This window comes from Bombyx mandarina, chromosome 11 (assembly GCF_030267445.1).
Source record: "Bombyx mandarina strain Sakado chromosome 11, ASM3026744v2".
In the NCBI taxonomy this organism is placed as follows: Eukaryota; Metazoa; Arthropoda; class Insecta; order Lepidoptera; family Bombycidae; genus Bombyx; species Bombyx mandarina.
The window spans coordinates 6851758-6877767 of NC_143218.1; the positions used below are offsets into that span (position 1 = coordinate 6851758).

At 42.5% G+C, this 26010-nt stretch overlaps 2 protein-coding genes across 2 annotated transcripts; both read left to right on the forward strand.

Moving 5' to 3' along the window:
- Positions 1 to 753: 753 nt before the first annotated feature.
- On the forward strand, positions 754 to 25983 carry LOC114242265 (alanine--glyoxylate aminotransferase 2, mitochondrial). Its single transcript, XM_028173361.2, has 10 exons — positions 754 to 835; positions 1413 to 1492; positions 18420 to 18604; positions 18920 to 19043; positions 19859 to 20047; positions 21279 to 21407; positions 23221 to 23373; positions 23765 to 23986; positions 24504 to 24749; positions 25568 to 25983. Exons 1-10 carry the CDS (start codon positions 823 to 825, stop codon positions 25664 to 25666), a joined length of 1440 nt encoding a protein of 479 aa, XP_028029162.2. The 5' UTR covers positions 754 to 822; the 3' UTR covers positions 25667 to 25983.
- LOC149501989 (uncharacterized) lies at positions 4962 to 8217 on the forward strand. Its single transcript, XM_089730837.1, has one exon. It carries the CDS (start codon positions 5926 to 5928, stop codon positions 8209 to 8211), a length of 2286 nt encoding a protein of 761 aa, XP_089586963.1. The 5' UTR covers positions 4962 to 5925; the 3' UTR covers positions 8212 to 8217.
- Positions 25984 to 26010: the final 27 nt, after the last annotated feature.

The window sequence follows — 26010 nt, forward strand, 5'->3', positions numbered from 1 at the left end:
AACTCCATACAAATTTGAGTTAACTTTTACGCTATCGAGAACGTTAAAAAACTCGCACTTAGCACACTGAGTTCGCCAATCCAACAAACTAAAATATGACTATGAACGTGTAAAATTCATAAAATTCACTTAAATTATAACAATTTTTTTTGTTTATTTTTTATTGCTAAGATGGGTGGACGAGCTCACAGCCCACCTGGTGTTAAGTGGTTACTGGAGCCCATGGACATCTACAACGTAAATGCGCCACCCACCTTGAGATATAAGTTCTAATATCTCGGTATAGCTACAACGGCTGCCCCACCCTTCAAACCGAAAAGCATTACTGCTTCACGGCAGAAACAGGCAGGGCGGTGGTACCACCCGCGCGGACTCATAAGAGGTCCTACCACCAGTAAAATTGTACAAATTATTCAATACTAGCGACCCGCCCTCGTTTCGCTTCGGAAACATTAAAACACACATGAAACCAAAAAAATAAAATAAAAAAGAAATTAAAAAAAGTAGCCTATGTTCATCAGGGACAATGTCGGCTTCTAATGGAAAAATAATTTTTCAAATCGGTCCAATAGTTTCGGAGCCTATTCGAAACAAACAAACAAACAAATCTTTCCTCTTTATAATATTAGTATAGACGTTAACTACGTCATGATTCAGAGAAAAAAGTTATTAAATCTTAAATAAATTTAAAATCGCAATCGAAGTTGCGAACAAACGTTATACTATTGTTTTAATTTAAAACTAGAGTCAAAGGTCGACGACGCAAAACTGTCGTGTATTAGTATCATTCGTTGTACGGTAGTGATAGCACATTTTGTTTAAATGGCCAACAGAGGTACTACTTCATCCGTATTGAATACTATAAATAAAGACGTTTTATGTGAAGATAAAGTGCTTTGATTTGTATGAACGTGCGTGTGAAAAGGCTTTGTTAAGCTGAGCATCGAACTTCCGCGTAGGCCTCACACCGAAGAATACTCTTTCCATTATTAATTTTTGGGTTTAGTACTGATTTTTACATAGACACGGAGTGCAGGATTGAATCTGTGCAAAACTGCCGGCCAAGCTAACAGCGACTACTTGTAGTTTGAGTGATTGGGCAGATTGTCCCGAAATCCTCCTTAGAAGAATTGAGGATTTTTGCGTTGCTATATAGTGCATGTTGTGATCCCAGCCATTTTGGTGCCAACGTCTTCTTTTCTGTCGCCACTAATGAAGACTCCTGGCTTGAGATATGGCACATGTTCTAGACTTCGTTCTCTGTCTCAGGGAGTGCATAGCATCCGTGCTGTAGTAGGATGTGACCGTATACAATATAACCAGAAAGTGTGAAACAAGTTAGGAATATTTGCTATATTACGTAAATTTTGCTATAGGACACAAAATTACTTTGAATAATATTTATATTTCAGGAAGACTGTGCAATGTGGTTGGAAGGGCGTATAGTACGGCTAAAATGCCCTCCACCAGATTTACACCCAAAGAGTACAAGGTAAGTTTTTATTTACCTAGATATAATTAATAAAAACAATGTGGTTTCTGATTTCACGGCACCCACAAAAACTCCAGAATCATCAACGGGCACGCACCGTACATACATTTTTGTTTTTTTTCTTATACTCAAATTTAGACTTTAAATTTGGAGGTCATCGTGGTTTAAACTATAGGACGACTGGTGTAGTCGTATCGAATGATTCGATTATGCCGATGTACAGATCCCACGGGCACATGGTCAGGAACGACAGGCTCTCTGCCCGTGGTGGTGGTACCGTCATTTACTATAGAAGAGCCCTGCATTGCGTCCCGCTCGATCCTCCCGCGCTCGCTAATATCGAAGCATCAGTGTGCCGAATCTCACTGACGGGACACGCGCCGATCGTTATCGCGTCCGTTTATCTTCCACCGGATAAGATCGTTCTAAGCAGTGATATCGAGGCGCTGCTCGGTATGGGGAGCTCTGTCATTCTGGCGGGCGACCTAAATTGTAAACACATCAGGTGGAACTCACACACCACAACCCCGAATGGCAGGCGGCTTGACGCGTTAATCGATGATCTCGCCTTCGATATCGTCGCTCCGCTAACCCCGACTCACTACCCGCTAAATATCGCGCATCGCCCGGATATACTCGACATAGCGTTATTAAAAAACGTAACTCTGCGCTTACACTCGATCGAAGTAGTTTCAGAGTTAGATTCAGACCACCGTCCCGTCGTTATGAAGCTCGGTCGCGCTCCCGATTCCGTTCCCGTCACGAGGACTGTGGTGGATTGGCACACGCTGGGCATCAGCCTGGCTGAATCTGATCCACCATCGCTCCCGTTTAACCCGGACTCTATCCCGTCTCCTCAGGATACCGCTGAAGCCATAGACATCTTAACGTCACACATCACCTCGACATTAGATAGGTCATCGAAACAAGTTGTAGCGGAGGACTTCCTTCACCGCTTCAAATTGTCCGACGATATTAGGGAACTCCTTAGAGCTAAGAACGCCTCGATACGCGCCTACGACAGGTATCCTACCGCGGAAAATCGTATTCGAATGCGTGCCCTACAACGCGACGTAAAGTCTCGCATCGCCGAAGTCCGAGATGCCAGATGGTCTGATTTCTTAGAAGGACTCGCGCCCTCCCAAAGGTCTTACTACCGCTTAGCTCGTACTCTCAAATCGGATACGGTAGTAACTATGCCCCCCCTCGTAGGCCCCTCAGGCCGACTCGCGGCGTTCGATGATGACGAAAAAGCAGAGCTGCTGGCCGATACATTGCAAACCCAGTGCACGCCCAGCACTCAATCCGTGGACCCTGTTCATGTAGAATTAGTAGACAGTGAGGTAGAACGCAGAGCCTCCTTGCCACCCTCTGATGCGTTACCACCCGTCACCCCGATGGAAGTTAAAGACTTGATCAAAGACCTACGTCCTCGCAAGGCTCCCGGTTCCGACGGTATATCCAACCGCGTTATTAAACTTCTACCCGTCCAACTCATCGTGATGTTGGCATCTATTTTCAATGCCGCTATGGCGAACTGTATCTTTCCCGCGGTGTGGAAAGAAGCGGACGTTATCGGCATACATAAACCCGGTAAACCAAAAAATCATCCGACGAGCTACCGCCCGATTAGCCTCCTCATGTCTCTAGGCAAACTGTATGAGCGTCTGCTCTACAAACGCCTCAGAGACTTCGTCTCATCCAAGGGCATTCTTATCGATGAACAATTCGGATTCCGTACAAATCACTCATGCGTTCAACAGGTGCACCGCCTCACGGAGCACATTCTTGTGGGGCTTAATCGACCAAAACCGTTATACACGGGAGCTCTCTTCTTCGACGTCGCAAAAGCGTTCGACAAAGTCTGGCACAATGGTTTGATTTTCAAACTATTCAACATGGGCGTGCCGGATAGTCTCGTGCTCATCATACGGGACTTCTTGTCGAACCGCTCTTTTCGATATCGAGTCGAGGGAACCCGCTCCTCCCCACGACCTCTCACAGCTGGAGTCCCGCAAGGCTCTGTCCTCTCACCCCTCCTATTTAGCTTATTCGTCAACGATATTCCCCGGTCGCCGCCGACCCATTTAGCTTTATTCGCCGACGACACGACTGTTTACTATTCTAGTAGAAATAAGTCCCTAATCGCGAAGAAGCTTCAGAGCGCAGCCCTAGCCCTAGGACAGTGGTTCCGAAAATGGCGCATAGACATCAACCCAGCGAAAAGTACTGCGGTGCTATTTCAGAGGGGAAGCTCCACACGGATTTCCTCCCGGATTAGGAGGAGGAATCTCACACCCCCGATTACTCTCTTTAGACAACCCATACCCTGGGCCAGGAAGGTCAAGTACCTGGGCGTTACCCTGGATGCATCGATGACATTCCGCCCGCATATAAAATCAGTCCGTGACCGTGCCGCGTTTATTCTCGGTAGACTCTACCCCATGATCTGTAAGCGGAGTAAAATGTCCCTTCGGAACAAGGTGACACTTTACAAAACTTGCATAAGGCCCGTCATGACTTACGCGAGTGTGGTGTTCGCTCACGCGGCCCGCACACACATAGACACCCTCCAATCCCTACAATCCCGCTTTTGCAGGTTAGCTGTCGGGGCTCCGTGGTTCGTGAGGAACGTTGACCTACACGACGACCTGGGCCTCGAATCAATTCGGAAATACATGAAGTCAGCGTCGGAACGATACTTCGATAAGGCTATGCGTCATGATAATCGCCTTATCGTTGCCGCCGCTGACTACTCCCCGAATCCTGATCATGCAGGAGCCAGTCACCGTCGACGCCCTAGACACGTCCTTACGGATCCATCAGATCCAATAACCTTTGCATTAGATGCCTTCAGCTCTAATACTAGGGGCAGGCTTAGGGACCCCGGTAACCGTACTCGTCGAACTCGACAAAGAGGTCGACGTGCAACCTAACCCATGCATCAGCCCGCTGAGTTTCTCGCCGGATCTTCTCAGCGGGTCGCGATTCCGATCCGGTAGTAGATTCATTCGCGAAACAATTGCTCTTGAGTTGTTAGGTCTCCTTCGGAGGCGCTCGGGCAGTTGTTAGCAAATCCCACCCCTCTTGGCTGAGCCTTTGCTCGCCCACCTGTCCTGGTGAAACTGGAAAGGCCTTCGGGCCACCAGTAAACTTTCAATCATAAAAAAAAAAAAAAAAAAAAAAAAAAAGATCCCACGGGCAATGACCAATTTCTCAATGAAATACGTAAGTACTTATTATGTTCAAGAATCATAGTGTAATAAAAATGAAACCCATAAAAACAAATTAATTTGCGTCAATAATGATGTTTGGCCATTGTTGGCGACAGCGGCGTCGCCCCACGATTATAGAATAAGTTGAATAGAATTTATAATAGATTTATATAGATACGTATATAGACATAGAGTTACATAGACATAGAGTTATAACAAAGTAAAGTATAAAAAAGTAAAGAGTTATAATAAATAACAAATAGATAAATAACAAATAGATAAATTATATAGAGTGCATATAGATAGATAAGGATTTAGATAACGTGCACATAGATTTTACTAAGAATAGAACGTAAGTTGCTTTGTAATAAATAGTATACACTTTTGGTTTATTATTCACGATAGTTTTAAGATTAGCACATTAACTTAAATGGACACGCGCCCGGCCCGCGTCCCGAAACCATGTAAGAAACAGCATTTATCTGTGTTCAGGACCGGGTATTTTGTTTATACGGGCGCGTAATATAGATTTGGCATAGAATAAGTTATATGTATCGATAGGGATTACAACATAGAATAGTTAAGTATAAGGCATTAGTATATACATTTATTAAATAAATAGATATAACGAATAAACCGAGCCGATCATAGTGAAAATGATCTCGACGAGAGCCGTATTTTACACGAGATCTCTGTAGGGTAACATTCCGAAGTAGTTAAGCGACCCTGCGACGTTGTCAGGGACCTGCCGACCTACCGACCGACCCTCGACCGACTACCTGCCAACCGCCAGCCGCCGACCCTCCGAACGAAGATCACCAAAAAACGCACGAGTAAAGACATCTGCGCCTCGAAGAATTTATTGAAATATTAAAGATTTATTGAAGACTTGAAGACCATTGAAAAGATCGTCGGTTATTGAATTCGGTTGTATTGACAGATCGGTCGGCTCGGTTTACGTTAATTAGTAAAGTTTTGTTTTAATTTCGAGTGAGCTTGTACGATATCGTACGCCTTAGGACCCTACATTGACTGCTTCAGATCGACACGAATAATCGCCACGGGACGGGCATCCGGCGTCTTATAGGATTTCAAGAAATCTTATAAGATTCATAAACCCGTCCAACCTGGGTTGGCGTCACTCGCCTTATCGACACGGGTGACGTGCTGCGTACCCAACAGCTGGTCCTTCGAGCCGGATACAGCGATTATTCAACGATGCCGATCACCAGGAGCAACAAGGGATCATCGAGGGAACAGCCACTCGAACCTGCGGTTCAAGAATCCAGTCCGGAGGCAACAGAAGCGACGTCGTACGAAACATACGAGAGCTCCGCGACCGGTACGACCCAGAACACAAAACTTGAAGAGACAACGACGCGGACACGTGGTGAAAATAGACCCGCGTCGAAGAAATCGCTACGACGTAAGGAACTGGCAGCGAGAGCGGAGCTGGCGGAAAAAGAATTGATAGAAGCACAAGCAGCCACCATAGCCGCCAGACTCCGCCTGCAATTGATTCAGGCCGAAAGCGAAGACGACGATGATTCCATTATAGAAGAGCCAAAGGACCGGGAGGACCAGGTCAGGGCCTGGGTCCAGACGTCGGCGGGCAGTATGGACAAGGAGCCCGCAGGCGAGCACATTGAGAACCACCCCGTCAGCAAGGCCAACATGGAAGATTGCAGCAACAGGGACCTGGCTAAGGCGATAGTGGAAGCGGTGAGGAGCGCGACGACCAAGGAGCTGCCACCACAACCCGACTACATGCACCAGTTGCCGACGTTCGAAGGCGACTGCAGGGAGTGGGTGGCCTTCAAGGCTGTCTACGAAGATACCGCTCCACTCTTCTTAAGCGCTCAAAACATGGCGCGGCTGAGAAGAGCGCTGAAAGGACAAGCCAGGGAAGGAGTTCGCAGCCAGCTGTACTCCGAGAGCACACCGGAGGAAGTAATGGAATCACTGCGGCGGTACTATGGAAGGGCGGACGCTCTAGTCTTAGCGGAGCTAGACCGCATACGAAGGCTTCCGACGATAAGCGACTCCGCCTACGACATTTGCTCACTGGCGAGCAATGTTAACAATACCGTCGCAGCGATCAGGGGACTGCGGAAACCCCAATATTTGATGTCGCCCGAACTGCTGAAGAGCATCGTCGACAAGATGCCAACCATCCTGAGGTTCCGGTGGTACGACCACATTATCGATAAAACTGAAGGAGACCCGGACCTCAACACGATGTGCGGCTTCCTGAACAAGATGGCGGACCGGTGCGGGCCACACGCCGTGGCCGAGGTGGCAACAAAAAGACAACCATCGAGGCGACAGGCGACGCACGCCACAACCGACTGCACCGAGCGCGCAACTTCGGACAGAGTAATAATAGACAAGCCGGCGTGCCCGCAGTGCAAGGAAGGACACCCGCTGTATGATTGTCCGAGGTACGAGAGAGCTACGGTGCAGGAACGATGGAGAATGGCAAAGGAGTCGCGCCTATGTTACAAGTGCCTCAACGGTAAGCACCGGAAGCAAACATGTCAACGACCGCCATGCCGCACGTGCAAACGCTGGCATCACTACTCGCTACACAACGAGAAGCCGGAGACAGAGCCAGCAGAGAACAGGGAAGTTGCGAACAACGTGCGACTTCCCATCAACTGCACACGGATCAGCAGGGCGTACTTGAAGATGGTGCCCGTTGAAGTGTACGGGCCATCGGGATCGACGACGGTGCTGGCCCTGCTGGACGAAGGCTCCACTGTAACTCTCCTGGACTCGAGCGTGGCGAAGCAGATCGGCCTGAAGGGACCCAAGGAGACGCTCCGCCTCGAGACCGTGGGCGGGAAGACCCTAACGAAGAAGGACTCGATGAAGCTTAACATCCGAGTTCGAGGGCTTCACCAGCGGCAGAAGAGGACGATCTTCGGAGCGCGCACAATGGATGACATGAGCCTTGCACCCCAGCGACTGAAGAGGGAAACCATCGAAGGCTACGCGCACCTGAAGAGCCTGGCGGACCAGTTATGTTACGATGAACAATCCCCCAAACTATTGATTGGGCAGGACAACTGGGGACTCATCGCCGCCACAAGGACGCGCAGAGGCAGGAGGACCCAACCGGTAGCCTCATTCACCCAATTGGGATGGGTGCTACATGGTCTCGACGGCAACAACGCCAAAGAGGTCAACTTCCTCACCTGCGCCCATGTATCGATGCGCGAAGAGGCCTTGGACAGATTAGTGAAGGAGCACATCGCAATAGAGTCGCACCCAAGCGTCAGAGCACGGATATGGAGACAAAGGCGCTCGACATCTTGGAGAAGGAGGATGACAGAGGTTGGAGACGCGATGATGGCCGCTTCGAAGCTCGGACCTACAATCCCTGTTCGAAGCGTTGTTGCGGTTCCGGAAAAGGCTCGTCGTGGTTGTCGCGGACATCAAGGAGAGGTTCCTGCAGATAAGAATCAGGGACGAGGACCGCGACAGCCTGAGATTCCTCTATAGAGAAGATTGATGCGAGGCCGCTCCAAAAGAGTATAGAATGACGTCGGTCATATTGGGAGCGGCCTGTTCACCGAGCGCGGCGTCGTTCGTTACAAATAAGAATGCCAAGGATTACAGACATCGATATCCAGAAGCCGCGCGGGCAATAGAAGGCGCTGCATTCTGGCGAGCCTCGCAGGCGGTGTGACCCCAGGAGACATAGAGCTGGGGTCGAAGGAAGAAAAGACCCTGAGCCTGCTGTGGTTCTACGAGTCGGACGAGATGGTATTCTGGATCCATCCAGGAGACTCAAAGGATATAGAAGCACGGACCCCGACCAAACAAGAAGTGACTAGCGCGGTAATGTCAACCTTCGACCCTATGGGGCTGGCATCACCCGTGCTAATAGAAGGGAAAGCGCTCATTCAGAGCATTTGGCGGGGCGGGATCGACTGGGACGACGTCATCCTGGAAAAGGACGAGGTGGCGTGGAAACGCTACATGGAGAACCTTCGCATGCTGCAAGGCCTCCGAATAGCAAGGTGCTTCTCGCGCTGCAACACTGAGGGGGAGCTGCACACGTTCACCGACGCCAGCGAGAGGGCCTACGCGTGTGCAGTCTATTGGCGTCAGAAGACAGACGAGAGCACTTACCGCGTCACGCTTCTAGCAGGGAAAGCCAGGGTGACCCCACTGAGACCAGTCTCCATCCCAAGGCTGGAGCTGCAAGCTGCGCTGCTGGGGACAAGGATGGCGCAGGCGATAGCGGACGAATTGGACATCGCAGTCGGTGTAAGGACGCACTGGACTGACTCCAGTACAGTCCTGACATGGATAAAGACCGACCCACGCACGTTCAAACCTTTCGTCGCGCACCGACTCGCCGAGATAGAAGAGTCAACGAAGCCCCAAGAATAGCGATGGGTGCCTGGCTCGCAAAACCCAGCAGACGACGCAACTAAAGAGGCGCCGGCGGATTTCGACCACACGCATCGGTGGTTTAATGGACCCGAGTTCCTGACGTGGGATGAATCGCGCTGGCCCAAGCCGTGAACCTTCAAGCAAGAACCGTCTGGAGAAGAGACAGAGGCCTTCCTGGTCGCCACGGCGAGGACCGCTGACGCTCGACCCACGCCCGATCCGCACAGATTCTCGAGCTGGGTCAAGTTATTGAGAGCAACAGCCAGGGTCCTCCAATTTATTGAGCTGTGTCGACCCCGGAAGGAGAGCGCCTGCGTGTCCAGACAATTGAAGCAGCAAGATCCCACGTGGAGGACGACACGAACGAAGCAACCCCGATCCACATGGAAGTTAAGGACCCCGGAAGCACCTAAAGAAGCGTGGCTGCTGCTTGATCCAATCCACTTGAAGAAGGCGGAGAAGATCCTACTGAGAAGCAGCCAAGGAGAGAGCTTCGGTGAAAAATATCCCGAACGTCACCCCAAGTTGCGACGGCTCGACGTCGTGATGGAAGATGGCCTGTTGCGCCTGCGAGGACGTATCGACGCAGCGCAATACATAGATGCAGGCTGCAAGCGACCGATCGTGCTGGACGGGAAGCACGTTATAGCGAGATTATTGATCAAACACTATCACGAGGCGTTCCAGCACGGTAACCACGCAACGGTGATGAACGAGGTGCGGCAGCGCTACTGGATCCTAGGTCTAAGATCGATCATTCGAGCGACGGCCGTCCGATGCCAGTGGTGCAAGGTCTATCGGAGTACACCACGACTACCGCCCACCGGAGACCTGCCGATAGAGCGGCTACGACATGGAGAGCCGCCGTTCACCTGTGCTGCCGTCGATTACTTCGGGCCCATGACGGTGACTGTAGGACGACGTCACGAGAAGAGGTGGGGTGTGCTGTTCACATGCCTCACCACGAGAGCAGTCCACATGGAGCTAGCAGCGTCACTGACGGCAGACTCAATGCTGTTAGCGCTGCGCAGGATGGCCGCCCGACGAGGAATGCCCAAAGTCATTTACAGCGACAATGGGACTAACTTCGTCGGCGCTAACAAGGAGCTCAAGCAGGCGATCGAGAACGCGAGGGAAACAGACGTCGTGTCACGGGCCGCTCAGATGAACATAAAATGGAAGTTCATCCCGCCAGGAGCGCCGAATATGGGAGGCGCGTGGGAACGCTTGGTGCGGTCCGTGAAGACCGCGCTGGCGGTCACACTGAAGGAAAGACACCCGAGGGAAGAAGTTCTGCACACTCTTCTGTTGGAGGCGGAGCACGTCGTCAACTCGCGACCGCTCGTCGTCAGGGAAGAGAGTTGGGAGTCAGAAGCACTCACGCCGAACCACTTCCTCATAGGGAGGTCCTGTGGAGCTCCGCGAATCGGCGACTACACAGAAGAAGACCTGACCGGCAAAAGGACATGGAGAGTGGCGCAGCGTATGGCGGACCACTTCTGGAGTAGGTGGGTCAAGGAATACCTGCCTACGCTGCTGCCCAGGAAGATCGACCGGAGAGCAGCTGGCGAGGACTTGCAGTGTGGGGATACCGTCCTCATAGTGGACTCCACGCTGCCACGCAACACATGGCCGCGCGGGCAAGTTGTCCACACCTACCCAGGCCCCGACAACAGTGTACGAACCGTCGACGTCAGAACGAGCGGCGGTCTGCTTAAGAGACCTGCCTCCAAGATGATCCTGCTGGTGCCTGCAACGAGCGACGAGCCCCGCTCATAGAGTCGCCACTACAAGGAGTCGGTGCTACGCACGAGGGGGAGGATGTTGGCGACAGCGGCGTCGCCCCACGATTATAGAATAAGTTGAATAGAATTTATAATAGATTTATATAGATACGTATATAGACATAGAGTTACATAGACATAGAGTTATAACAAAGTAAAGTATAAAAAAGTAAAGAGTTATAATAAATAACAAATAGATAAATAACAAATAGATAAATTATATAGAGTGCATATAGATAGATAAGGATTTAGATAACGTGCACATAGATTTTACTAAGAATAGAACGTAAGTTGCTTTGTAATAAATAGTATACACTTTTGGTTTATTATTCACGATAGTTTTAAGATTAGCACATTAACTTAAATGGACACGCGCCCGGCCCGCGTCCCGAAACCATGTAAGAAACAGCATTTATCTGTGTTCAGGACCGGGTATTTTGTTTATACGGGCGCGTAATATAGATTTGGCATAGAATAAGTTATATGTATCGATAGGGATTACAACATAGAATAGTTAAGTATAAGGCATTAGTATATACATTTATTAAATAAATAGATATAACGAATAAACCGAGCCGATCATAGTGAAAATGATCTCGACGAGAGCCGTATTTTACACGAGATCTCTGTAGGGTAACATTCCGAAGTAGTTAAGCGACCCTGCGACGTTGTCAGGGACCTGCCGACCTACCGACCGACTCTCGACCGACTACCTGCCAACCGCCAGCCGCCGACCCTCCGAACGAAGATCACCAAAAAACGCACGAGTAAAGACATCTGCGCCTCGAAGAATTTATTGAAATATTAAAGATTTATTGAAGACTTGAAGACCATTGAAAAGATCGTCGGTTATTGAATTCGGTTGTATTGACAGATCGGTCGGCTCGGTTTACGTTAATTAGTAAAGTTTTGTTTTAATTTCGAGTGAGCTTGTACGATATCGTACGCCTTAGGACCCTACATTGACTGCTTCAGTGTGCTTAGTGCGAGTTTTGTAACGCTCTCGATAGCGAGCCAGTTTGCTCAAATTTGTATGCAATTGGAACAGCGCCCCTAGCGGCAAACGTACCCGGTGTTATTTTGTGAGTGCGAGTTCATATTAACGTTGTGATCTCGTAACCGAGTAATTTTATCGAAATGAGTACCACGAATGACATTTGTGCGAGTGCGTGTTACAAATTAGTGGGTTTTAACGTTTCGATCGAGTATTTCTTTAGTAGTTCTATTTTTCCAACTAGAGAGGCAAAAGTATCATGCCATAGAGCCTAATCTTTTTTTATGAAAAATGATAATATGGAGTGAAATGGATTTGATTAATTTGAAGCATTAATCAATTGGCATGGAATGAAATGAAATGAGATCAGATAATATGGGATAAAATATAATCTCTGCAAAATGCTGATTATATACTGAGATTTTTTTCAGTGGACCTTTTCGAAGACTTCGAGAAGCTACGTCCAGCGGTTTTGTTATTTTTTTTTAAATTTTTGCACTTTCACAGATACTATACAGTTAATAAACCCACGTTACTTTGTTATTGCATAGATGGGTGGACGAGCTCCCGGCCCACCTAATCTTAAGTGGTTACCGGAGCCCATAGACATCTACAACGCAAATGCCGACTCCCACCTTGAGATATTAGTTCTAAGGTCTCAGTATAGTTACAACGGTTGTCCCACCCTTCAAACCGAAACGCATTACTGCTTCACGGCAAAAATAGGCAGGGTGGTGATACCTACCCGTGCGGACTCACAAGACGTCCTACCACCAGTAATTACGCAAATTAATTTTGCGGGTTTGATTTTTATTACATGATGCTATTCCTTTACAGTGAAAGTCAATCGTAAACATTTGATAAGTACGTATTTCATTAGAAAAATTGATACCCGCCGGCGGGATTAGAACACCGGTGCATTGCAAGATACGAATACACCGGACGCCTTAACCTTTAGGCCAGGACGGTCTCAAAATTACACTTATACACGAAGAAATATTAAATACGCATAAACTAAGAAACATTAAATAGACAAAATAAAACAATTCACACAATTTAGCTCCTCGCGGTCCCTCCAAAATGTCTTTTCATCTTTTTTTCCTAGTTGTTCAATTGTAAATGAATAAATCAAAATCAAATCGAGTTTACGTTCTATACGGTGAAAAATGAAGAATTGTGAGTGTGAGTTGAGATATGCTACTCGCTTCGCAGGGCGTTTATTCACCGAGAGCAGCAATAATGTTATTTCTCGTATATTGGTAGCACGTGATGTTTTGGCATTAGACCGTCTAAATGAAATACAACGCATTTTAACAGCATTTTAATGGGAACCAACCACTTTCAAAATTATTCGGGTAATGTCACGTGTTCAAAACTATTTTGTACCTTTAGAATTAAAGTGGCTCAACCCAAAATTCTTAGTTTCTGGTAAACTTCAATATTGTAATACAATAATTGTATTTTTTTAGTTTTTCGGTTTAAACACTTTAAGGCATGCCATTTTATTTGAAAAAAGACAGAAAGAGTACTTTGTCCTTTTCTAGACTAAAAGAGACTGTTTAATTTTATAAGCTGATAGAATAATATAGAAAAGAATAATAGGATACCCTCTAATCGTCACATTGGAAAAAAGTATGGCTTTATCATTTTATCATTTAAATTATTTTTTATTGCACTTATAAAACTAATTTAATTTACAATATGTAACTACATATATCTATAACTAATCCGTACTTGTCAAATTCCTCATAAATTGTCAATATTCTTAATAAAATTCCTATTAATAATATACAAGTGCAAATGTTGAGCTGCTTGCTAGAAATGATATAATAGTGTTTTGTTTTTTTGTTGTTTCCTTGTAGGCTGCCTGTAATAATCTAAATCTGTGTGAAAGGCAATAAATGATTTTATTATTATCTACTAATGGTAGTCCAGTGGTCGAAATTTGACCATAATTTATTTAAATTTTAAGTTTGAACATTATTATAGTTCTATTGTCACCTTTCTATTATCATCATTTCTATAATAACACCGGCCGACAAATGAAAATTTTTTGAAAGTTGTTTGTATTTGAGCCACAAATATCACCAATTTATACTATTTTAAACACAAAAACACCTACATATTTGCCCTATCACATCAGATTTTTTTATAAGAAGGAAAAAGCATTTTTTTTCAAAATTTAACGAAAAAATCAATAATCATATTACAAAAACATATATTTGAACATTTACAAAGAAAACAATGAGTCTAAACAATGCTGCAGGACTATTTAGAGTGACATCTTTTACGTTTCGTGACAAAATTACGTCTGGGTGTAGTTTTTTTGTGAGTATCTTCAGTAATATCACGTGTCAGTGACCAGCAGTAATCAGCCATCATATTCACATTCCATCGACCTTGGTACCTTGTCTCCATAGTTTTTATGTCCTGATGAAACCTTTCTCCCTGCTCTTTACTGTAATCAACCAAGATTATCAGGAAAAAAGTCCACATGTGAATCTAGAAAGTGGAGTTTTATGCTCATATTACACCCCAATTTTTCATACTTATCCAATAAGTTTGCAACCTTATTTTTATAGTCGGGATGTTTATTATTTCCTAGAAAATTGTTGACAACATCTCTGAACGCCAGCCAAGCATCTGATTCAGTGTTATTCATTGTGGCATAAAATTTTTCATCAGCCATCAAAGATCTGATTTGCGGTCCATCGAACACTCCTTTAATTTTTGCATCAGATAATCTTGGAATTTTTTTACACAGGTATTCAAAACTAGCATTGTTTTTATCCAATGCTTTAACAAACTGTTTCATCATACCGAGTTTGATATGAAGCGGAGGTAGTAAAATTTTTTCAGGACTAATAATTTTTTTTTGTATAACGTTTTTTGTTTCTACTTTGAGATTTTTACGAGGATTCCATTATTTTTTAACGTAGTGCTTGTCTCGTGCTATACTGTCCCACACGCACAAGAAGCATGGAAATTTTGTATATAAGTAAAAAAATATAAAAAAAATATATATAAGTACGTAACGTAAGTTTTTTTTAAAAATAAACACACTAATTTCAGTAAAAAGTTTATGAACAAAGTAACTGTAGAGGTTTATTTGCATGTAACCTGTTTCGAATGGGTGTGTCGTTGTTGCAACTAATATATTTCCTCACGAGAGGTCGCACGATTCGAGAAAAGAGCGCCAAAATCTAAAATTTAATTTGTTTTAATCAAAAAAATTAAAATAGCCAATGTCTTAATTTTTTTAAAACCTGATGTGATACTAAATGAGGTGATTATAAATGAGGTATAATTTCGTGATCAGCACTACCAAATTAGTGGAAAAAAGTAATCAGAACTTGAACAAGGAAAATGATGTCGGCCGGTGTAATCATTGCTCTATGTCGCCAAGGCTAATTTGACCACAGATTGATAAATCAATAAACAAAAAAAGTATAAATGCATGTGTGTGTGTGTGTGTGTCAAGTACATGGTAATGTGTGTAAGGTTTTTTTATTCATTTAGTTTATTTCTTTATTGTTTATGCACAATTAAAAAAAATATATTAGCAATCTGCACTACTTCTCTATATTTTCTATAAGTGTGGGAAATTTCATACTTCTCCGTCCGCGCAATTTTCGTAAAAAGGAGTCCAACATTTTTGCTTCACGTATTACCTACTTAAAATGTAGGTTCTTAATAATAATACATAAGTGTTTTGAAATATAAAACTAATCTTAAATTTTTTAGTTATACCACTTCCATTCTAAGGGTGCAATTTCGTAAACAAACTTTGCCGTAATGGCGTAACCTTTAAAATACACGAAAACTGCCCAGCATAAACATATTTTTTTAGTAACTTTAATAGAAGTATTAGAATTAGAAGTTTATTATAGAATTTATTTAATTGTAATTACATATTTAGACAACCTTAACATAATTAATCTTGGAATAGGTAATTATTTCAGCTTTTTTTAATTAAGAAATTATGTTTTACATAGGTTTAATCATTTACCCGTTGAACGTTTATAAAATGATTGTATTTACGGTAATAGTGTTGATGATCTTCATTAGGTGGCCCAAATATACTAAAATTATTACGAGCATCCATCCTTATTTATAAATGTGTAAAGAAGCAAAATTATTATTACATTGTTCAAATTTCTATATAATTTATAAATATAAATCTGTACGTATGTACCTGTAAATATGTATATTGCGCGCGTGTGTGTGTGTGTGTGCGCGTGTGTATGTGCGTGTGTTTATATATTTCTATAATAGATAGGTACACAGTGTGCAATTCATTTCGAAATTATTCTTGCCCATCTAATGGTTGTCTGGAAGAGATCACTCTTAGCGATAAGACCAAGAAAGAATGTTTCACAATATTTATTCATTTTGTGTACAATAAAGAATACCTACTCTTTCACTGGTGGTAGGACCTCTTGGGAGTCCACACGGGTAGGTACCACCACCCCGCCTATTTCTGCCGTGAAGCAGTAATGCGTTTCGGTTCGAAGGGTGGGGTAGCCGTTGTAACTATACTGAGACCTTAGAACTTATATCTCGAGGTGGGTGGCGCATTTACGTTGTAGATGTCTATGGGCTCCAGTAACCACTTAACATCAGGTGGGCTGTGAGCTCGTCCATCCATCTAAGCAATAAAAAAAAAACAACTCTATCTCACACTCTCTCTCTCATCAAACAACTCTTTAAAAAAAAGCAATGATTTAATAAGAATTAAATGAAAAAGCAAAGAATTAATATGTACATATTTACAACTAGCTAGACGTCTATAAAATTTTCTAACCGAAAAAAGATATGTGTATAAACCATTAGAATAGATAAAACCTTCAAAAACAACATTATTATTAAAAACGAAAGAAAAAATCTTGATATTGTATTGGTTTCACGGCAAAATTTTTAGTGACTACTTAACTTCCTTGAAAGTGAAGAAATACTCTCAAAATCCATTAATTTGCAACTCGCACTCGCACATACAATAATCGAGAGGCTCACTTCGGTAAAGCTATTCGATACATGAGACAGCAACATTAACAAACCTTCTCTCTCCCACAAAATGAGATTCATAAGCTTACCACTAGGTGGCACTGATACAACCTCACACAAATTAAACATATCATTAACATCGACTGAGTAATTAAAAAAACTCGCACTAAGCACAGGTACATTACCCATTACCCGAATAATTATAAATATCGTTAGAAAGCTTGGCATTTCAATTAAACGCCTTAAAAAACCCTTGCGTGCTACCAATATAAAAGAAAAAATTATCGCTTCTCAAGATGAATAAACGTCCTGCAAATCAAGTAACTCGCACTCAGAGCTCCGCACGTTTCACCGTGAAGAGCGTACACTCGATGCGAGTCATTCGATTCGATTTTTGAAACTCGCACTAAGCCTACAGATCGACACGAATAATCGCCACGGGACGGGCATCCGGCGTCTTATAGGATTTCAAGAAATCTTATAAGATTCATAAACCCGTCCAACCTGGGTTGGCGTCACTCGCCTTATCGACACGGGTGACGTGCTGCGTACCCAACAGCCATGTTAAAGTCCCGCACGAGTTGATACCACACCACTCTGCCTATTTTCGCCGCAAATTAGTAATGCTTTTAGGTTTGAAGGATGGGGCAACTGTCATACTACACAATTGAGACTTAGGTCCAGACTTAATCTCTAACTTCCATCGGTTCCGATGGTCACTTAGCAAGAGGTGTGTCGTTAGGACATTTACTCAAATAGACTAGGCAATAAAATAAAGTAAAACAGGTACATTGAAAAATCAGCAATCAGCTAGAACAAACTAAATACGTGTGAGCAGAAAACCATGACTACAAAGAAACTAATTCATTTTGTCTTCGGTGACTACTTACTTCAGTGATTTATTGAAATTTAATTACACCGCGCACCGTAACGATTTTGACCGGGGCCCCATATAAAGAATTTGCCACGAGGGTCAGTTGATACAGCTACGCCACTCGCCTCACTACAACAAGCTTGACTGATTTGTCCTACAAAAGAACAGAATATTCATTGGTGATTATTATAATGAGATTGAAGTGCTCCCGATAAAACCTATTTGTCGTGAAACTCGTCATTTCGCCTATTTCAATTTGTAACAGTATTATTATACAAAAATGAATTTCATCGTGCCATCTATTGCCCTTACCAAAAAATTAAACTTTTAATTAGTTGAACTCCGAACCAAAATATTAGTTATATTATCATACTAGCTGTACCCGTCCGCTTCGCTGGGCATTTAAAATCAACATTATTATTTCTCACCCCCACAAAGATTCTCATCATTAACGCCCCCACAACCGGTGTAGGGAGTCCAACACTCATATAAATATTAGCCTATCCATTAAGTACATGTATTTTCTACATGGATATCAAGTTTCAAGTCAATCGGATGCATGGTTCAGTAGTTATAACGGAACATCCGTAAAAACCACTGTAGATTTATATGTTAGTATAGATTAAAGAATACAAATGATTTATCCACCCAGGGCCCAACATACGAACAACTGGAACATTTAAAGTCGAAACATATGCCGCCAGCGATACCTAATTCTTACAAGAAGCCGGTGCTATTACACCAGGGTCACATGCAGTGGCTCTTCGACCACGAGGGCAAAAGATACTTGGACCTGTTCGGCGGAGTCGTTACTGTCTCAGTTGGAAATAGTCATCCGTAAGTACCATAGATTGGGGGGAATAGGGACTAGGGGTAGATTAGGAACAAATCTGGGTTGTCACAATGCTTTTGTGAGATTTAAATTTGTTGAATTGAAAATAACTATTATTTAGTGCTTATGAATATTAAATACTTTAATTTTGTCATCAGAGCTTTGTAACTGACTAAAGATAATGAAAAGCTAATTACCTAAAGGTAAGTACCTACCTAACAACTAAACAGTGCCACCTAAACATGAATGTTATCGTTTCTCTCTTGTTAGCATTATCAGTACTGTCAAAAAATTAATTATTGTCGCCTTATTAATTACAGGAAGCTAAACGCAGCTCTCAAAGAACAAATCGATTTAATATGGCACACGACGAACTTGTACCGGCATCCAAGAATATATGAATACATTGAGAAATTGTCGTCTAAACTACCCGATGATCTTAATGTAAGTTCGGACGTACCGACTCTGACAGTCTCGACGAAAACTGGTACAGTACCCGGCTATAAATAGTGGACATCGGCCGTTGGAAAGAGACAATCGGCTAATTTCGGCTTCGTAGAGCGTCATCTCTTGTGCACGAAGTGTCAATAGACCTACTGCACACAGCGAACAACGACTGATTTATTGCTTAGATGATTGGACGAGCTCACAGCCCACCTGGTGTTAAGTGGTTACTGGAGCCCATAGACATTCACAACGTAAATGCGCCATCCACCTTGAGATATAAGTTCTAAGGTCTCAAGTATAGTTACACAAACGTCACATAAGTAAATTTATACTATTAACATTGAAGCCAAAATTATAGCTCAAATTTAAAGTCCTTGAAAAGCTGTAATGGCTTTTATGGTGATATTAATAAAAAGGAGATGAAGTTTTAAAAACAAACAAACGGTGTTCGCTCTTTAGGTACCTTCTTTCTGATCTTAATTCTGTTTCCTGCTCTCTAATTATAATGATGGGCGAGTAGGTGGTTTCTTCGCCTGTAAGGTATTACACCAGTAACGAAAGTTCCACCTCATTACTAAAGGTGTCTCAGAGTGGTTGGTGGAAATCAGGTCGTCATCTATACGGTCCCCGATGGCTCGAGAGCTTACCTGTTCATTTATCCCAATAAATATCGAGCGTCTCTCTTTCATTTTTATGATACCATTAGATTCGTGTCATCGTGATTAACAATAATAAATCATTGAAAAATAAAACCACACTTACAATTTACTAAAGAGGGTCTGAAGTTCTCAACCAAATAACCACCATTTCAGGTCGTCTACTTAGTGAACAGTGGAACAGAAGCGAACGATCTGGCCACGATCCTGGCGAAGGCGTACACGGGTAACTTGGACGTGATATCTCTCCAGACCAGCTATCACGGATACAACAGCAGCCTCATGGGGCTATCTGCCACACAGTCGTATAGAATGAACCTCCCCGTACCGCCGGGATTTTATCACGTGAGTTAAATAATGAGATTATTAAGAAGTCATTAACTTTTCTGCGAGGTTTGTAGCAGTGCCCTTCGAGTAGGTATGTAGAATAATCAGATAAAAGCAAGCTAAATTGAGTCAAAGAAAGTTCGGGTGTAATCTTGTATGTTTTATTTATATTCAAAATTATTATTATACTTATTAGTTTTGGACACTTCGGACACATTTTTTCTTGAACAAGCGGATGAAGCCATAAGTAACAGCTATTGATTACACATACATATTTCAATATATGGATTTTTATAACTAAACTAGCTGACCCGGCAAACATTGTTTTGCTATATATAAGATTTCTGGGGAATTTCTAGTGTAGAAAAAAAAACTAACTTATTGTAAGTTTGTAAGTATGTGGTAAATGAGTGAAAGAGGCATGTAGCGCTGTGAACGATGAGGGAATATATAATAAAAATAACAAAACCTTATTCAACCACATAATACCTCATTATAACAAAAAAAAATGTCCAAATAAAAAAAAAATGTTAGGGGTGGACAACCCTAATCACTTAGGGGTATGAAAAATAGATAGTAGCCGATTCTCAGGCTTACTGAATATGCATAAAAAATTTCAGGAGAATCGGTCAAGCGGAGTATGGGAACGAACATTGTGACACGAGAATTTTATATATTAGATATTAAAATATTATAAGTAAATTAAATTTTATTTTATTATAACATGTACGGCGCTGTATGCTACACATGTGTATGTATGTATGTTAGGTCTGTATGTTTCGTATCTATAAATAATAAATAACTATCTGAGAACAAATCAAGAACGATAACTCGGCCCTAATTCAAGATTTGCTATATTATAGGTATCAGAGGCTGACATAGATACCTACTTATATACATTTCTTAAATAAATACATATATGCATTTTCGAGTCAGTCAGTCTAAGCCAGGGGCTCCCAAACTTATTTTGTCTACTGTCACTATGAGAAAAAAAATTTTTAGCGCCCCCACTTTTTCACCTACTTAAAATCTACTATAGCGAGAGCTCAGTTGGTGTCTAAGAGTCCTCCTAGATGAAGTTACAAATCGCCTCCCAAGCCTCTACACAACGCCGCCATTTTTTTCTGAGTCTCTTACCGCACCCCTTTAGGTCTGCAGCCCCCACAAGGGGCCGTTATCGCCCACTTTGGGAACGGCTAGTCTAAACCAATAAAAGACACAAAATATTTATAAAATGTTCACCACACAGGCTGCACATCCAGATCCGTACCGGGGGAGCTGGGGCGGCTGCAGAGACTCCATTTCGCAGGTGGCTGGCGCGTGCTCGTGTCCCAACGAATGCGTTAGCACCGAAAAATACATTCATCAACTCGACGAGGTCAGTGAAATTCCTCAGGTTTTTTAATAAAACAATCTGTTATCGCAGCATATGTACATACAACTGGGTAAGTTTTATTGGATATTGCAAAATTACAGCTTCCCCACAAACACGTGAATTCTTATATGCGGACATAATAGTAGTACCATATGGGTGTAATTGCTTGCAGTGTATTCTTAGTTTTTCGTGCTTGGATTGGGGACGAGCTCACAGCCAAATTGTTATCATGTGGTTACCGGAGTCTTTACATCAACAACGTAAAATACAGCTTGAGACATTAGTTCGAATTCTCAGTTGCCACAGTACAACTTCAAGCCGAAAGCCATTAATGCTTCACGGCAAAAATAAACAGGGTGATGGTACCTATTCATGCGAGCCTACAAACTCCCTACCTCCAGTAGATACGTCCATATCCGCGTACATCCGCTAATACGTGGTAGCTAGGTAGGTCTTTATTAAAAAAAAATTATTGCCCTTGTAGGCAGACGAGCATACGGCCCACTTGATGGTGAGTGGTTACCGTCGCCCATGGACTTCAGCAATGCCAATGGCAGCACCAAGCCGCTACCTACCGTTAATACCACGTAAAATACGTGGTAGCGGCGTTGTGACATTTATAAACTTTGCTATGTTTTTAACACCAGGACAGTCGATTTTTTGTGTGTCCCCTTAAAACTTTTGGCTAGGTGAACCGACTTTGGAGATTTTTTTTTATTCGAAAGCTGGTGCTTTTCATGTGACCTGATTTAAAATTTATCAAGATGTGTGACCTACAGTTTTAGTATCAATATATTTAGTAAACTTCGACTACATTCATTATATGCATTCTCATTTTTATTTTGTTAAAGTCGGTTTTATTTTTTCTCCACGGACAAAAAGCTTGAGATTCACGAAATAGTTCCAGAGAGAATTTTCATCTGGAGCATTCACTGGTTATGTCAAAATGGAAAATTCGACGAAACATTATTTATTTATCAATCGTTAATTACGAAATCGGTTCTTAAATAGCTTCACAAGTCTGATTCAAATCACAGAGGAGAAGTATTTTTATAAATTATCATGGCTCGCTAATCTTTGAACGTGACGTACTATCTGTTTATACATATTTTTGTACAGAGTTCAGGTCAATGCCAGTCATACGTCAAGTTCGGTTGATATCATCAATGTTATTATTAAAATTTAGTACAAAAAAAACTTAGATTTATAAAAATTTGGTAAAACTGAATAAAAATATGAAAAGTCTTATTTGAAAAAAAAAAAACTATACGTCTTATACATACTATATGTCATATCACTAGTACCCTAAATCAGCACTTTCACACACAGACACACGCTCGCACACACGTTGCGACTATGCCTGTAATAAAATCCTGCAAACAGAGATCAATTTTTTCTAAGAACATCCTTATTTACAAATCCAAGACGAAGGGATAAATAACATTACAAAAATTTATAGTGCGAAATACATACATCAATTTGCTGAATTACTGGTGGTAAGGCGTATTGTATACTCGCATGGGTAAGTACCACCACCCTGACTATTGCTGTCGCGAAGCGGTCATAAGCTTTCCCGTGTGAAGATTTAGACAATGGTTGTACAATATAACCCATATGGACACGCGTGGGTGACGGCATTTGCGTTCTGATACCTATGGGTCCCGGTGATTACTTAACACCAAGTGGTGACCCTAATTTATTAATTTCACTGATCACATTAAGCGGCCCCAAGTTAAGACTCTCGTGTGTTATTGGTACTTTGGTACTGAAAAGTCTTTGAATATACCTATAGGTACACATTGTTTTTTAACGACAGCTCCTAGGTAATTCTGTACCAGCCGGCAGAGTAGCAGCCTTCTTCGCGGAATCTATCCAGGGTGCTGGTGGAGTGGTGCAGTTCCCTAAGGGATACCTGAAGAGAGCTCAAGAGCTAATCAAGAAGAATGGCGGCTTGTATGTAGCTGATGAGGTGAGGTAGAACCTAAACAAAGAACTTTTTAGAAAGACTTAGACCAGAGAACGCTGTAAAGTGGTATAATGTAGACACATGGAAGTTTTGCTCGTCCACAAAGTTTTTCCAGAGATCATCTTTGTCACGTATCAACTGGACCTGGAATGGTCAGCATCCTTTTAAAACGAATTTTGAAATGAGTTGTCAGCAGTAAGCAGCGGTCTTGTGCTCCTGGAATTGTTGACGTCCGGAACGACGTTAACCACCCATCATCAGGACCACTGTAAACTTATATGCTTTGGAAGGAAATTCTAAATAAATATCATAACTTCCCTGTCCTCAAAGCTTAGTTTAAATTACATAAAAAGAATTAACAAATTTCGTGAAACAAACGTTTAACTTCTTCTAGGTCCAGACGGGTTTCGGTCGTACCGGAGACCACTACTGGGGCTTCGAGACGCATGGCGTGAAGCCCGATATCGTGACGATGGCCAAAGGAATAGGCAACGGATTCCCTCTGGCCGCTGTCGTCACCACTAAAGAGATAGCAGCCGCTCACAGCGGAAAATCGTATTTCAACACTTTTGGAGGAAACGCTTTGGCCGCAACAGTTGGAAAAGCCGTTTTAGATGTAAATGCATTTAAAAGTAACGTATTATATTCATGTTACGATGTCTATGAACTCTTATATGCACTCAATACAGGATTAATCATCATCATTATCCTGCCCTTCTCCCAGTTACCGGTCGGCACAACATGTTTTCTCCTTCCATACTCTTCTATCATATACAATTTCTTCGCTCACTCCCCTCTTACCCATATCGTCTCTCACGCAATCCATCCATTTCTTCTTAAGTCTACCTCTTCCTCTATATCCTTCCATATTCTTAGTTAACATTCTCTTACCAACTTCATTTTCATTTCGTCTCATCACATGTCCATACCATCCCAAACGCGCACTTCTCAGCTTCTCTGTCACAGGTGCCACTTTCAGTCTTCATCTAACATATTAATTCCGTATTCTATCCATTCTCGTTACTCCACACATCCATCGCAACATTCGCATCTCTGCTGCATGCAATCGCCTTTCACCGTTAAATGTTTTGTGAGCGATACCGAAATTGTGATTAGGCAAATTGGTTTTTTAGGTTATTGACGAGGAAGAACTTCAAAAGAACAGCAAAACTGTTGGCGAATACTTCATCAGGCAGTTGATGGAGCTACAGAAGCAGCATCCAGTGATTGGCGATGTGAGAGGACAGGGCCTCATGATCGGGGTCGAGCTGGTCGAGCCTGGCACTAAGAAACCCCTGCCGGTGTCCCTTGTGAAAGATATACACGAAGAGATTAAAGACAATGGAGTTCTAGTTGTACTTGGCGGGCGGTGGAGTAATGTGAGTTTTGGGTGTTTGATAATTAAAATTAAATGATACCATCCATACCTATATCATTACTATCTGTCTCTCAATCTCCAGTAACTAGAATGAGAAACGAATTCGAATCAAAATTCAGTAGAATAGAATTTGTTTTTTTTTTTTCATTCAATTATATTCATTCGTTTTGTCACTCACCCACTAACTTTATGACCGATTAAATGAAATCTATACGTATAAAAAAAAATGTCTGTTTGTAATATTGAAATAACCGCTTTTTACTACATGCATATCTATCTATACTATATAATATTATAAAGAGGAAAGATTTGTTTGTTTGTTTGTTTCGAATAGGCTCCGAAACTACTGGACCGATTTGAAAAATTCTTTTTCCATTAGAAGCCGACATTGTCCCTGATGAACATAGGCTACTTTTTTTAATTTTTTTTTTATTTTTTTTTTTTGTTTCATGTGTGTTTTAATGTTTCCGAAGCGAAGTGAGGGCGGGTCGCTAGTGAATTTATATATACGGTACATACACCAAAATAACATTTTTTACAATTTTTGTCTGTGTGTCTGTCGTTCTGTTTGTTCCGGCTAATCTCTGGAACGGCTGGACCGATTTTGACGGGACTTTAACTGATAGGTAGCTGATGATACAAAGAGTAACTTAGGCTACTTTTTTTAGACTAACTTTGCCCCGCGGCTTCACCCGCGGTACGACAATAATCGCTTGTAACATCGCGGGACTCAGCTATCAATAATAAAATGAAATGTTTCCGAAGCGATGCAAGGGCGGGTCGCTAGTTATGAATAATAACGATTGCCAATTGTTGCAGGTGTTCAGAATGAAGCCGCCGATGTGCATCACGAAGGCAGACGTTGATTTTGGTATTTCGGTAATCGACGACGCCATTAAGAAGGTCACGAAGAAATGATAATTGTTTTGAAACGGATTACTGAGATTTTGGCGGAAACGCTTAGATTTTTTTTTATAATTTGTTAAGTTTAGTGATTCTTCAGGTTTAAGCGTCTAATAATAATGCTTTATTAAACGTTTAGCATCTGTGAAAGTGCATAAGTGTGGAAAAATGAAACAAGGTCGCTGGTCGTGGCTACCCAAGGCTCCTCCAAGAAAAAACACTGTAATAAATTCTTATGAAATTCTCACTATTTTATTGAGACTTTATTTCATTTTATCAACATTTGATTTCATTTAGCTCGTTTCAACGGATTAAAGTTTTAAATAAATAAATTCTATTTCATCTTTCTACGTTTTTAT